The 14,439-nt window shown below is 36.7% G+C and overlaps 2 protein-coding genes across 3 annotated transcripts; both read right to left on the bottom strand.

Annotated features, from left to right (window-relative positions):
* Positions 1 to 255: 255 nt before the first annotated feature.
* Positions 256 to 4,824, bottom strand: LOC127434322 (sialoadhesin-like). 2 transcript variants are annotated; one of them, XM_051686976.1, is made up of 7 exons: positions 4,198 to 4,824; positions 3,650 to 4,033; positions 2,729 to 3,046; positions 2,325 to 2,588; positions 1,987 to 2,080; positions 1,722 to 1,782; positions 256 to 1,533 (listed from the first exon to the last, which is right to left on the bottom strand). In XM_051686976.1, exons 1-4 carry the CDS (start codon positions 4,259 to 4,261, stop codon positions 2,419 to 2,421), a joined length of 936 nt encoding a protein of 311 aa, XP_051542936.1. In that variant the 5' UTR covers positions 4,262 to 4,824; the 3' UTR covers positions 256 to 1,533; positions 1,722 to 1,782; positions 1,987 to 2,080; positions 2,325 to 2,418. The 2 variants fall into 2 exon arrangements, with proteins under 2 accessions (XP_051542936.1, XP_051542937.1); XM_051686977.1 differs by lacking the exons at positions 256 to 1,533; positions 1,722 to 1,782; positions 1,987 to 2,080 and having other exon boundaries at positions 2,460 to 2,588; positions 2,715 to 3,046.
* A 182-nt stretch (positions 4,825 to 5,006) lies between these two features.
* Positions 5,007 to 14,226, bottom strand: LOC127434313 (flap endonuclease 1). Its single transcript, XM_051686960.1, has 12 exons — positions 14,146 to 14,226; positions 13,785 to 13,894; positions 13,097 to 13,199; positions 12,641 to 12,743; positions 12,453 to 12,516; positions 12,255 to 12,364; positions 11,935 to 12,071; positions 11,724 to 11,790; positions 11,464 to 11,595; positions 10,009 to 10,160; positions 9,399 to 9,513; positions 5,007 to 5,248 (listed from the first exon to the last, which is right to left on the bottom strand). Exons 2-12 carry the CDS (start codon positions 13,864 to 13,866, stop codon positions 5,171 to 5,173), a joined length of 1,143 nt encoding a protein of 380 aa, XP_051542920.1. The 5' UTR covers positions 13,867 to 13,894; positions 14,146 to 14,226; the 3' UTR covers positions 5,007 to 5,170.
* Positions 14,227 to 14,439: the final 213 nt, after the last annotated feature.

Raw genomic sequence — 14,439 nt, 5'->3', positions numbered from 1 at the left:
GATTATTATGACTAAAACCTAGGGTCTGTCACTTCCAAAGCATCACCTAAAATAATAATTAGCCATTTAATATCAATATAAATATCAAATGACAACACCAGGACAATTCCATACCACAACAGACTATACAAAAAAAAAAAAAAAAAAAAAAAAAAACTGAATTCTAATATCTACAGTGTTCTGAAAAATCAAAGCAGCACATGAGCAAAACAAACCAACAAAAACAAAACACACTCTGCTTTTATGAGATAATGGTCTTTATTTAAGACAGTGCAGCAAATACAATATATACTATTAAAAACTTTGAAGCAAGTTAATTACAAGGGTAATATTGTTCACATTTTGTGTTCCTCAATTTCAAATAACTTCACTGTTTAAGGGCACTATAAGCTCTGGCTGAAATCTCTTCCATTAGCCCTTTTCTTTTTTTCTGCCAGAGCCCTTCTTTTCTGGCTCCAATGTAATGTGAAAAATAAAATTAATCAATCATATTTAAATAGCCACATTTATATAAAACTAATCTACACAATATTTTCTATAATGCTGACATTGGTCAAAACAGTTATACAATTACATTTAAAAGACATGCAGGGCCTCATCACTCAGATGCTGACTGTGTCAGGAAATACAGTAGCAGTGGAATAAATTAAGAACAAATTAGAGAAGGAAAATGACAGGATAAGTGGCGAAGGCTTAAAACAAGCTTTATGCATTTTACATCTCTAATAGTATCCAGCATCCTGTGTAGATATAAAACATACATATACTGCACGTGTAAATAAACTTGAATCGCACAGAAGTACACCCCTGCATTCATGGAAAGATTATTTTTAAACAAATCAAATTACATGTCATGTCTTTACTGGGAGCGCATTTGTTTCAGCAAGAAGTGTTATATCAGGAGTGATTTTAAGGACTGCCATATATCAATGCACACTTTAAGTCTGTAGTGTGCCTTAATGTTGAACGGGAAGAATTTTGTTTTTGACAGGCACTGCGTTCCAAATGACAAACATTATGCCTTCACAGACTAGCTTCACAAAATATGTGACAATCTGTCTAGAGAAGGATATAATGAATATATCAGCCCAGTGAGACATACAACAAACAATATTACACAGATAGGAAATACAGTATAAATGTTTTGTGCTATACACTGAAAATCCTATTTAAATTCAGATTTTTATACAAATGAAACTAAAGTTGCTAAAAATTATCTTCCTACAATACACTTGCACAAAATTCATATTAGACAATTGTAATCTGACAGAACATACTACTGTTCATTCATAACCTATGTTTATCTGATGCAGACTAATTCTGGTTAATCTTTTTCTCTGTGCTGTAAACCAAGGCATATACAGTCTCTTCATCTGAGCTTTTCTCTGGGGTGCAGTTGGTTTTGAGGTTTGGAAAGTCAATCTCTACATAGTGGATTTCATCATTCTCATCTTTTGGCATCTCTCGCTCCTCACTTGTCATGAAAGCACTATTGGCATAAATCGAGCTGATCTGCAATTTTTTTTTCTGGTCCTGAAAAAGCAAAGTCACATGATCATTACTGTGGATCCACTGTTCTCACTTTTCACTTTCTGTAAATAATACACTGTGTTCCTCTAATAGTACAAAATGCACATTAGCGTTTTGATATCTGCTAATGACAGTTACTACTACTGTAGTAATGGCAAAAATGCAATCTGCTGAAAGAGTGTTGAATATACCTGATTTGAGAGGTCAGATTCCAAAACAATGGATTTATTGGATGCCTTTGCTCGAAGTAATCTGTGTCAATAAGAAATCCATATAATACTACAATGGACAAATGTATTTTTGTTGGAAAGTCAAACTTGATAGCTCCGATTGTCCAAAGATTTTTGTAGGAAATGAACAACTCCTTTAAGATTTGCCTTTTCTTTACACTCTAAAAATGACAGTAAACCAAACAATCACTATTGAAACAATGTGGCAGTCTCTAACTGTACATACCTTCTGAAAATCATTGCCAGTAAAAACAACATGAGTAAAGCTGAAACTCCTCCGACACAGCCTGCGATCAAAGGTATGAACGTTTCGGATGGTCCTAAAATGAACCAGTTGAAATAATTATTATAAATGAGTTAGCTTGGTTCAGTAGCCATTGCAAACAATGTCAGATGAGGTCCAATCTTAAAATTGGGGCTACTCATAATCCTTATTTAATGTTTAGCAAACAATACAATAAAAGTGGTGTGTTTTTTTAAATTCAGTAATATGACAGCAATCAGCAGCCCTCATCTACATACCAACCATTAAAACTAAGTGTCAAATGTCTTTTTTAAACTGACCTTCCATGATCAGCTGGACCTCTTGTGACTTCTGGGATCCATGTTTGTTCTTTGCCATGCAGAAATACCAGCCTCCACTGGTTATACTTGCATTTCAGGTCATTTGCTCTCCAAAATCTAGATGTTTCTGCTCTCCACGTTTGTACCAGGTGTAGTTCATGTCATTTGATGGACTGGCTTTGCTTCTGCAGGTCAAAGTCACATTAGTGCCAACAGAGACTGAAGCAGATGGCTTGATGATGATATGAGTTTCCTTTGGAGGAACTTTGGGGGCAAAAGAAGAAACGTTTCTTTGTAGGTCATTCATACATAAATCTTTTGACTAAATAACATCATACATGTAACATTACAGATCCGGTGATGATAATGATTATGAAAGAGCAAAATTACTTCAAATCTCTTACACAGAACTCGCAGCATCATGTTGGTCTCCACAGTTGTGTCATTAGATGTATTTCTTGGATATGTAACAGTGCAGGAGATGTTCTTTCTGTGATCCACGTAAGAAGCATTGAAGGTCATTTGGGAAAACACTGACTGGGTTTTATAAGGTTTCTCCTGTAACTGTGTTGTAATGATGGCAGATTTGGTGATGTTTGACCAGGATAGTGTAGGAGGTTGTTTGGGACAGGGGGCTTCAGCAGAGCAGCTAACATTGACTGTTGTGCCCTCCATCACTTCCTGTAAATCTTTGGGTTTAAGTTCAGGTGGCATTGGCACATCTACAGAACAAAGAGAACACTGTAAAAATGTACTATTAAAGGAATCACACACAACACTTAAAACACAAACAATGATCTGATGTATGCACATAACTGATAATGAAATTAAGAAACAATTATTTTAAATTAAAATCTTAAGCGTAAATAGCAAATGGGTCAAACAGGTACATCTAGAATTGTCATATAGTTCTTCATAGCCTATTTCATGTGGAAATAATAACAAATAAAATGTACATTTTTAATTTAAATTAAAATTTAAATATAATAAAGTTTTCACAGTAAATTGCCAGTGATAATCCAATTCACTGTTTAAAAAAATTAATAATAATAATAATATCCTTTCCCCAGTCATTTAATTTAACAATGTTTACAGTGTAAACAAGGTCAGGGTTAATAAAATTTCCAGGCATGTAACACAGATAACCAATAATGCAAAGAAAACAAATTACAACATTTATCCAGATTTCATTTCAAGAATATATTTCTTATATTTGTGATGAATTTCATGAAATATTCAGCATCCTCGTCTGTTCTACAAACATGGTTAGAGATTAGTTTTTAAGATATCATAAAAGCAAAATATATTTTTCATTTGAGTTTTACCTGAGACAACAATGTTGACTGGACTGTCTGCAAATGTTGCTCTGAAAACATTATTTGGCTCCATTTGCAGTCTGAAGTAGTACTTGTCTGAATGATTCTTCCTGATGTCATAGAAAACAGTGGTGCATTCATGCCGACTAACATTTCCAAGCATCTCTATATGACTAAATCCTCTGATGATTTTTTGACTACCATTGAAAACTATGTTGTCTGGTTTGTCTAGGTCAAAATGTTGTGTCTTCATTAGCCAGCAAGCAAATGTACTGTCTGCCTTCTTCAATTTGTTTTCAAAATCAGACACGCTGAATTTACAAGGTATCTGCACACAAGAACGGCTCAGTGCTGTTATATTCTTGGGCAATACTGCATTATATGTAGGCATTTCTGAAAACAGAAAATAATGCACACATAATTGTAAGGCACCTTTTACAACACCAACATTTATTTTTACTAAATTACTGTGATGTAATGCAAATCATGCAATAAGAATTCTTAAAAGCCTTAAGCTTTCTGATCACTTTAGTTTCAGTTTGACACTAGGAACTCACCTGAGGATGAATCTAACAGCTTAGATGTGAAGAACAGAAAAGGCACAAATCTAAAGACAGACATCTCAAATGTTCTAAGAACACATAAAAACACTTGAGTTCTCAATCTGTGAATGCATTCTAGAGTGACACATGGATGCTACAAATTTTTAGACACTTAAAATGTGTTTATGTCCCCTAATTTGAATTTTTTATATGCATTCTCATCTATTACCTACAAGGTGAGCATTTTTTAATAACTCATAAACTGAATACAAAACTATTTGACAGAGAAGACTTACCTACAGCAGTACAGTCTGTCACTCAAAGAAAAGCAGAAGTCTAGAATGATCTCGTGCACCTTTACTATTAAGCAAATGTTTTCTGACACAGTAATATTGGAGGTTAACCCTTTCCTGGACTGTGGTTTCAAGTAAATCAGTTAACATCAACAAATAAAAAAAATTAAATGAACCACCCAACAAGTCTATAATGTGTAAAACATTCTTCAATTTATGCATCTAAATAAAATTAGTTAAAATGACAGGTATAATTAAATATCATGTAGCACTGTTTATTGTACATAAAGAAGAGTAGCCTGTTTCCTTCCTCATTTGCAAACCTGCTTTTCATCCTAACAGCAAAGTGACTGCCATGGAGTTAATGATTATTACCACTAGAATAATGTGGCATTGTAGCACAGACATTATCTCGATCAGAGTTCAAACCCCAAAAGAAAAAAAAAGAAAATAATTTGTGTTCTTAAAACTGTAACAGTGTGCTCTCCAAATGAGGCTGCATGTATGCCAAACAAACCAAATCAACCGAACACACTGTCATTAATTAGTTTTCTTTATTCAAGATATAATGTAAACAGAAAACAGAGTATTTAAAAAAAAAAAAAATCCTAAAAGTTCATTAAATATTTTCAAAGGCAATGTTATGTTTTGTTTCTCAGTATGACTCTGAACTTCTCATCTGACTGAAATCTTTTTTATTTGCCCTTTTTGAATTTGCCTGGTGTTGCACCTGTCTTCTGCTTCTTCTTGGCAGAACCCTTTATTTCTGGCTCCTGTGCAAATAGGGAACATGACAAAATTAGCTTAAATAATGAGTAAATAGCCATTTTTATAATGAAATAATTCACAGATTAAATTTCAAAAATAGGCATGTCAAAATCTAATGTCACAGTCCTAAAAGTATTCACAATTCTGTAATTGCAAGTATGTAATGATCTAAACAATACATGTGCAAAGCATACAAGTTTGACATGCAGAGGTGAGAAACTTTATTTTTTTGTTAAGAAACTATTTTATTATCCTTTTTCACTTGCGCAATTAATCATGGTCTGACAAATACATCTATAGTTATTGCATTTCTTTTTTGTGTGTGCGATTAAAATTTATTGATTCAACTATTAAACAATTAAAAACAAAATGCATACAAACAGAATCGGCATTTAACCCTCACAATTTCCAAAATCTTAAAAAGATAATCCCATCCTACCATATCAAATGCCTTTTCGGCATCAAGTGAGATGGCAGCGACCGGAGTCTGATCATTCGCTACTGACCACATGATATTGATGAAACATCTAATGTTATCAGAAGAGCTACGGCCCCGAATAAACCCCACCTGATCTATATGTATAAGAGATGTCATAACTACTCAATCGGTTAGTCAACGTTTTTGACAATATTTTAACATCTAGCTGGATCAGGGAAATTGGACGGTAACTTTTACACTTGCTTGGATCTTTGTCCTTTTTAAGTCTCAGGCTGATCCGGGCTTGCGTCATGGTTGGCAGAAGCTTTCCATTCTTTAATGATTCTGTATAAACTTCTAACAAAAGTGGAGCCAATTCTGTAGCATAAGATTTAAAAAACTCAGCGGCAAAGCCATCTGGCCCCGGAGCCTTGCCTGTAGGTAAGGCCTTAATTACCTCATCAAGTTCCTCCAAGGTTATCTCAGAATCAAGAAATTTTTTTTGCTCAGTCGTCAATTTAGGGAGTTCTAATGGTTCCACAAAGTTTCTAATATCTTCATCAGTAGACGAAGATGTGTAACTATAAAGATTAAGATAGAATTCTTTAAAAGCATTATTAACATCAATGGCTGAGATAAAAATTTCACCACCAGCAGATTTCACTGAGGGAATGGTAGAAAAAGACTTTCTCTGCTTTATATATCTAGCCAAAAGCTTCCCCGCTTTGCCCCAGACTCAAAGTATGACTGTCTTGCACTGAATAGCCAAAACCCCACCTTTCGCGACAAAATAGTATTATATCTGTATCTCAATCGGGTCAATTCTCTGAGGCCATCAGATTACACTCAGCCTTTCAGCTCTGCCTCGGCACCTTTATTATTCCCTTCCAACTCCACGAGTTCTCGTGTTTTGGACTTTTTGATAAATGAGGCATAATGTATGATCCGGCCCCTAATAACCGCCTTAAGTGCCTCCCAAGCCATGCCCACAGAGGATACCGAGGACCAGTTAGTCTCCATATAAACATTAATTTCAGCCTTTAACATTAGTTGGAATTCTAGATTTTGCAATAGGGATACATTAAAGCACCAACTATATTATTTATTTTTCTCCATATGTGGCAACACCTCTAAACTCACCAGGGTGTGATCTGAGACTAAAATGTTTCCAATTGAGCAATCCACAACAGATGTAATGAGGGACTTGGATATTAAAAAATCTATTCTAGAATAGATCTTATGGACTGATGAAAAAAAAACTACCAGATGGGTTCGAAAGTCTCCAAATATCTGTAACACCAAGATTTTTACACATCCTGTGAAGCGTCAATGTTGCTCTAGGGGGCTTACACACTTTTTGCTTCATTATGATCAAGGACTGAGTCCATCAAAAGATTAAAGTCTCCTCCCAGTGTTATATCATGAGGGGTGCCAACGGCTTGCAACATCCCTTCAAGATCTATAAAAAAGCCCTGATCATCAACGTTAGGTGCCTAAATATTAGCCAAAATCAACCTTTGCCCCTGAATTTCTGCTAAAACAATAATGACTCTTCCTAATTTATCTTTAATCTGTGAGACATTTGAATTGTAGATGCTTACTTATCATTGTAATGACTCCCCTGCTCTTACTTGAGCCAGCACTAAAGAAAACATGTCCACCCTATATCTTCACAAATTTCAGCTTCCTGCAGGGAAAGATGCGTTTCTTGAAGAAACGCTATATCACATTTCTTTGTTTAAGAAAATAAATAACTTTCCTTCTTTTTATGGGGTGCCCCAACCCATTCACATTCCACGTGGAGAGAGGCAGTCCACTCATATTAACATTTGTCATTAGAAAAATTAGATTGTGCCAAAAATAAAATTATAAAGCCCACATTCCACATTGGTGCAACAATCAACCCCTGAACTTCCCCCAGAACAAAACAAACGTGCGCATTAACCCCGTGCACGACAGCGCCAACCGGCGTCCATCCCTCTAAACACAAACAGTCCATGTACGCCTACGAGAGACCCCGCAACAACTTTGCTGTCAGGTTGCTCAAGTCTGGTGCTTCTGTACAAATTTTGTGAGACAGAAAATAATCTATAAACTCCAGCCAATAGGCAGAATAAACAAAGAACGTGTAGATTCATTTACAAAACTGTATCGAAGGGGTGTTCCTCCACAAAACAAACTCCAGCCTCTAGCAAAACCAGCACTCACACACACACACACAAAAAAAATCCGTTCAGTTTCCTCAGACAGTCAAACGCCAGCTGTTCATGAATGAAGCAGATGACCTAATCCTTCCAATGTTCTGCAAAAAAATACTCCACAAAACAAACTCCAACCAATAGGAGGCATAAACACGAGGCACGTGCAGATTCATCCACAACTGTCCCGAAAGAGTGTCACTCCACAAAACAAACTTCAGCCGCTAGGCGGAACCAACACAAAAAGAAACAAAAAGGCACCCAGCTTCTTCAGACAGTCAAGTGTATGCTCAGCGAGTCAAGCTCACTTGGGAGCGCCATGGAAAAAAAAAAAAAAACAAACAAAAAAAAATCATCACCAAATGGCTTACTCACCCCACTGTCTCTATGAAAGACATCGCTTGCTGTGGGCATGTAAATACTTTGCGGCCATACTTAGTATCTATTCTCAGTTTGGCCGGAAACATCAGTGCAAAAGCGACCTTCCGTTGATTTAAGAGTTTCTTGCATTCCTTGATGATCGATTCAAGAAATGCAAGAAACTCTTAAATCAACAGAAGGTCGCTTTTCTCTCGTCGAATTCGCAAGTCTGGGAACAAGAAAATGCTGTGGTTTTTCCAAGAAAGCCTTCCTTTACTCCTCGCCTCGCATAACACAAGATCTTTATTGGATGATCTTAGAAATTTGGCCAGAATTGATCGGGGCCTGTCTCCCTCAGCGGATCTGCGAGCCGGGACTCTGTGAGCTCGCTCGATTTCCAGCTTATGGCCTTTTATATCGACCAGACTCGGAAAGAGCTCGTCTAGGAATTTCACCATACCTCGACCTTCTTCATGCTCAGGAATTCCAACAATTCGGACGTTGTTTCGCCGATTACGATTCTCCAAATCCTTCAGTTTTTCCCAAACATGTTCCAAGTCTATCTTGGTTGCTAGCGGATTAGCAGCTAATTCCCTCTCCGATGACTCCAGATAATCGATCCGTCTCTCGACGTCCCCGATCCATGTAACAAACTCAGAGAATTCCGCCTCCATCGCCGTAATCGATTGTCATATTACAACAAGATCCTCCAGGTCCGCTACGACTTTCATCAGCACCACAGACATGCTCGCCAATTGTCGCTGAATTTCTCTTGCCGCACCGTCCAAACTGAGTCCCTGGTCTGCGGGCCTGAGGTATCAGCTTGAGCACGTAAGTGTTTTTTAATATCTCCAGAGCCCGAGGACTTTGAATTCATTGACATGTTGACTTCTTAGAACAGTTATATAACAGGGTGTATGGAATCTCACTGGTTTATGATACAAAAAGAATTAAAAACTAGAAAAGTGTGCAGAGCTCATCGTTCACACGTCCGACCCTCGCATGGCGCAACGCGACTCCCGAGAAACTTTATTTTGAATAAATTTAAACTTTACATATAGTATTGTGCCATTTTGCTTTTGCTTGCATACCAATGCATCTTGCATTTGCTGATAGTGGCACACAAAGTTGCTGAGCCTGGCTCTACACAATCTTTAACAGCAGACATTGTCCACTTACCTTGCGTTTGGAGGAGATTGATCCGGTAACAGAAAAGAATGTGTCGAGCCTGCCCTGGGTGCTTCCTTGTCTACTCTTCATAATCTTCTTGCAGCCATTACGGATCCGGTCCTCACTGACAACAAACAAGTTCAACACTTTACACATCTGGGAGAACTTTTTTCAAACATTTATTACAGACATCACATTACAACCCCTTTTTCTCTCCCTGTCCTCTAGTGGCAGTATAGGACCATTTTGATCAGTTGAAAGGATAGTTTAATTGATATTTTTGGGGGTGTGTTATAAAAAGTAGCATGTTTTCTTTGCTTTACTGCTCTCTCTGAAGTAACTTCACCTCTACTTTTCTCCCCTTTGTGATTACTAGCATTGCACCGCCATGTGAAATTATTGGTTTGTTTTGTTTTACAACCCATAGAGATCGTTGTTTCTCTTAATACAGGTTAATTTGCTTTATTTCAACAAATGTATTTTTATTACATTACCTGTGTGACTCCCCTTTAAGTTGGCAATAATACAGTCGTTGTTTACAAATAGAAGGGAAATATCTATGTCTGTCTGCACAACAGGCTTCTTTGTGAAGATTAGAGATGTTTAATACAATACATACCTGAACTGTTTTTCAGCACACATGAACTGAATCAGTCCCTCCTCGTCAGGTTCATTCCACTTGAGCTCGACAGAGCTGCCGTCTACGACCTCAGGCTCCAAGAAGAGTCCCCGAGCCTCTTTATACAGCCAATCCTCTGGAGCTGGGTGTTTCTGCAGGACAAACCAAAGACACACAATATTTTAAAGACACCCAGCCTTGTTAAAAGATGAAGACTGGAGGTAGTAGTGGTTTATCTAGGGTGCCAAAAGTTGTTGTGTTATTGAAAAACAGACGGTTCAATATAAATGTTTGATAAGATGTACAAAATTACACAGATCCAGCAATGTACGAATACAGAAACTGAGTCATATACAAGTACAGGTGAAGGAAGAAAATAAATTAAAATAAAGTAAATAATGAAAAAAAAAACATAAAAATCCATATAAACCAACACAGATGTAAACATATATATAAATATTCGAAGAAATAAAATGTATTATATTTTTTGTGTGTCATGGGTCGGGAAAGTTCTCAGCATATAAGAAAGGATATGCACTTTTTATTATTTATAATTCAAAAAGCATATATTGCTAAAACTGTGAAGGCTGTGGTAAGGAACCATCTGAATACACAGTCAGTTTCTTGGTATTATTCATCTTCAATGAGGTATTACTACAGTTACTGTAGTATTATGGTACCGTTGCTCCCTATACGCATATTACGCAGTCTGCATAGTGCACCTACTCCCTACGGGGGCACCAGAAACTCCACCGGCTGCCATTCCTCGCACATACGATATGGCTTAATGATTGTGAACTACTCTACAATGGCTGGAAACACTCACAAGCCCCCGCGTGCTTGGAGAAAATACAACATTGCCACGTTTTCACTCTGAAGGATGCAGCGCATGCATTTAATTACATCATATTCTTTTGAAGTTTGATAATCATATTAGGTCATATCACTATTCCTGTCTTTCCGCCTCCAAATTTAAGACCTCTTTAAAAGATAAATAAGATAACATAAAATTTTGGGAAACTGAATTCAAGACGTTTTAAGATTTTTTAAGGATCCACGGGAACCCTGCAATCTTCATCTAGAAGTAAAAAGGCAAAAAATTGAGAAGGCAGCTGACCTCGAGGCAAAAGCTCCTATATTTTCAATGTTATTTTCATGAATTCATCAAGCTATAAAATTGAAAACAAAAGCAATACTTTTGAAAAAACAAAACAAACATGGTAATAGCAATGAATTGTGTTGAAATACAGCAATTAATTAATTTCAGATGTACCCTCATATGCTTGCTGTTTTTAGGGTAAAAAACTAGCACACAGACAGCCACTAGAGGACACTATAAAAACAAAATTCCTGGATATGTGATTTGAAAGGGCATCACTATTAAATGCAAATGCTACATTGAGAATGCAGTGATTTAAATCTAGCCAGTGCCTTTAACTGTGCAAATACACTTACACTGGGGTCAATGTTCTCAAGAATCTCTTCAATAGAACCATGCTGTTTAATGAGGTCAATGGCTCTCTTGGGTCCAATTCCTTTTATAGTGCCACAGTAGTCACAGCCCAGCAGGATACATAGGTCTATGAACTGAGGAAGACATTGAAACAAACCAGCAATTAGATCAAATTGTAATATCTACACAGGGCAGATCTATTCATGAACAGAAGATAAGAGAAGAACTGCCGCAGTAGTAATTGAAATAAGGCATGTCTTACCTGCTGGTGTGTCAGACCCATTTCTTGCAGAATACGACTAAAATGAAACTCCTGAATAGGGAGCTTTCTTAAATTTGGAAGAAAAGAAAAAAGCAGTTACATAATAGTCTCAGATTTTAAATCTGACTGTGCATGTCTAAATGGCTCCATATCAAGGCAGATAAATAACATATTTGCATCTGCATCAAATTTAATGTGCATACGTTCATACTTTGCTTCACTGGCAGTTAAATGCCTCAACAGGACTGATGTTCCAAATGTCAGACCATCCATATCTTCCGTTGCTGTTCCGAACACCTTGCCCGCTTTTACCAGAGCAGCGCAGCTAGCCTCAGCCTCACATGGAGCCTTAAAATGAAACATCACATTTAGCTCTGATGTGAGTGCACACATTTCTCAAACATAAACAATTACAAGTAGATCTCATTTACTGTATTACTGTGTAAAGAGGAGCTATGCATCAAATGAGCTTGAAGTATGTGTAGTGTTTTTTTGTTGTATATCAATGACCACAGGCAGCTGAAGAGGTACCTCAATGTACGGCACTCCCATTAGAGTGAGAAGCTTCTTGCATTCCTCGTTGTGTTGTTTGGTGACCTTTACTAAGCGCTTGCTAAACTTTTCAATGTTCTCCTGTTCACCTGTGAGAAAGGAGCATCTTGTCAGGACAAAAGATCCCAGATTATTATTATTTATTTTTTTAAAGTGCTGTTTTGAGAGTGTCTGTACCTGCTTCTTGAGCCTGAGCTAAAAGTTTCTCAGCCTCCACTCTTCTTTCTCCTCTCTTCTCCAGCTGCATGGGGAAAAAAGGGAACAACTTAAAACATTTGAATGCTGTCCTGCATAATTAACATACCTATACCATTCGTCACTCCCCAGTGTTTTATTGTTAAAGTGATTGTGAAACTCTTAAGCACCTCTCCTGACTTAAGCTGAGGAGGTTTCCCATCAAACACATATACTGGCTTGATGCCACTTTCCAGCATTCGGATGGTCCTGTAGAACATGCCCATGAGGTGGCTAGGGGGACAAGCAGGCAAATATGCACTTAATGTTATAATGTAAATTGGCATGTGATTTATGAAACATTAGAAGTTAAAAAAAATATATACATCTTTTAGCCCTTTTTATTTATAGGATAGTAGAGGTAGAGGACAGAGTGAGGGGTGGAAGTTGTTTAGGAATTGGATTGGGATAAGACACAGGCTAGACCTGAACCAGGGCCCACCATGAGGAAACAGTTTTATGTTATGATCACATCCACTACTCTCAGCACAACAGCTTTGACCTAAACAACATGTTTTATCGCAGGTATGTAATGTGTCATTCTAACTTCTAAACATGGACAGGTGGTTGAAGACAACTCGACACACCTGGTGGTCTCTCCATCTTCATTCTGCAAAACATTACCATCCTGTCTGACTGCAATCAAAAACTGGTAGATGCACATGGATGCATCAATGGCGATTTTCCTTCCTATATTCATATCAAAATAAGAACATTCAGTGTTTTAAAAAAATACTACCCATATAAATAGAATGGCAAGAACATATTTCACACCAAAATCAAAAGAAATAATAAACTACATTTTGCTTTCATTTGATGAAGTTTCAAATGAGGCCTATTTTATTTTTATTATTTTTTGCATGGCCATATTACTGTCAATGTAATACAAATAAAAAGAAACTAAAAGTGATTTACTTTAAATGTATTTTTAACAATTAAAAGAAAAAAAATCTAAAATGGTTTTAATTTGTTTTAATTTAAAATAACAAAACAAAACAAATAATCATAGGGCACTTCCTTAAATGTATACTAAATTTAATTAAATAAAAATGTAATATTTATATCAAATTAGCAGAAATGTGAATAGTTATTACACTCAAAAGCAAAATATCCAAATATATCAGAAATTATAATGTGCTTAATTGTTATGAAAATGACGTCACAAATCAAACATTCTAAATTTATATTTTGCGGAGATGTACTTTAAGTTTGGGGTGAAATATGACCTCGTCTTCATGAGATTCACCCAGAAAACACACAAAGAGAATGGCTCACCAAAATAGTTTTTGATGTCTTGTTCCTTGATGGCTGAAGGCGCGTGATCTGCAATCAGCTTCGCAAGCCCGTGAATTCCCATAGCGATTAACTGTGTGACTACCAAACACCTAAATAATATAAGAACAACAACTCGTAGTCAATATGACACATGAAAGCGTTGTTAATCGATAAGACCCGACATTTGAAACTGCGACCAATACGAACCACAAATCACGCACCGGCTTAAATAATAATAGACCAACAGTTATTATAAAGCTTTTAAACCTATAAAGTTCCTCATAATGCGGGTTATCCACATGTCGCATTTCTGCTTTAACGTCGTGCGATATCTAATAAATTGAAATAAAAGAAACCTTACCAATGAAAATGTGTTTATCTGTTTAGTGATACACTGGTGTTCGCATGCGCGAGGGACAGCGCTTGTTTCGCGCGAAATCCAAAAACAGGCGTTAATAATCGTATTCATCAAGGCGACCTATGGAAGGCGACCGAATCGATTTCTCAAATCGTTCAGTTTAGTCTTCGCGAGGAAGAAAAACAGAAATGCATGTCGATCGGATCGATTTTTTTTCTCCTTTAAATTTTTATTTGTATGAATGTACAAATTATGAGTGGAAAGAGCAAATAAAAAACGCAATAATAACGAGAATAT

Source organism: Myxocyprinus asiaticus, chromosome 44 (genome assembly GCF_019703515.2).
Source record: "Myxocyprinus asiaticus isolate MX2 ecotype Aquarium Trade chromosome 44, UBuf_Myxa_2, whole genome shotgun sequence".
Classification (NCBI taxonomy): Eukaryota; Metazoa; Chordata; class Actinopteri; order Cypriniformes; family Catostomidae; genus Myxocyprinus; species Myxocyprinus asiaticus.
The sequence above is the reverse complement of the archived record's forward strand: the minus strand, read 5'-3'. Positions and strand labels throughout refer to the sequence as shown.

Coding starts and splice junctions, on each gene's coding strand:
- LOC127434322 (XM_051686976.1), bottom strand. CDS start 4,261: ATGTCTGTCTTTAGATTTGTGCCTTTTCTGTTCTTCACATCTAAGCTG. Junction 4,034..4,197: donor GCTGTTAGATTCATCCTCAG/GTGAGTTCCTAG, acceptor TTCTGTTTTCAG/AAATGCCTACATATAATGCA. Junction 3,047..3,649: donor AGTCAACATTGTTGTCTCAG/GTAAAACTCAAA, acceptor TTTGTTCTGTAG/ATGTGCCAATGCCACCTGAA.
- LOC127434313 (XM_051686960.1), bottom strand. CDS start 13,866: ATGGGAATTCACGGGCTTGCGAAGCTGATTGCAGATCACGCGCCTTCA. Junction 13,200..13,784: donor AGACATCAAAAACTATTTTG/GTGAGCCATTCT, acceptor ATATGAATATAG/GAAGGAAAATCGCCATTGAT. Junction 10,161..11,463: donor TTGAGAACATTGACCCCAGT/GTAAGTGTATTT, acceptor TTTGTCCTGCAG/AAACACCCAGCTCCAGAGGA.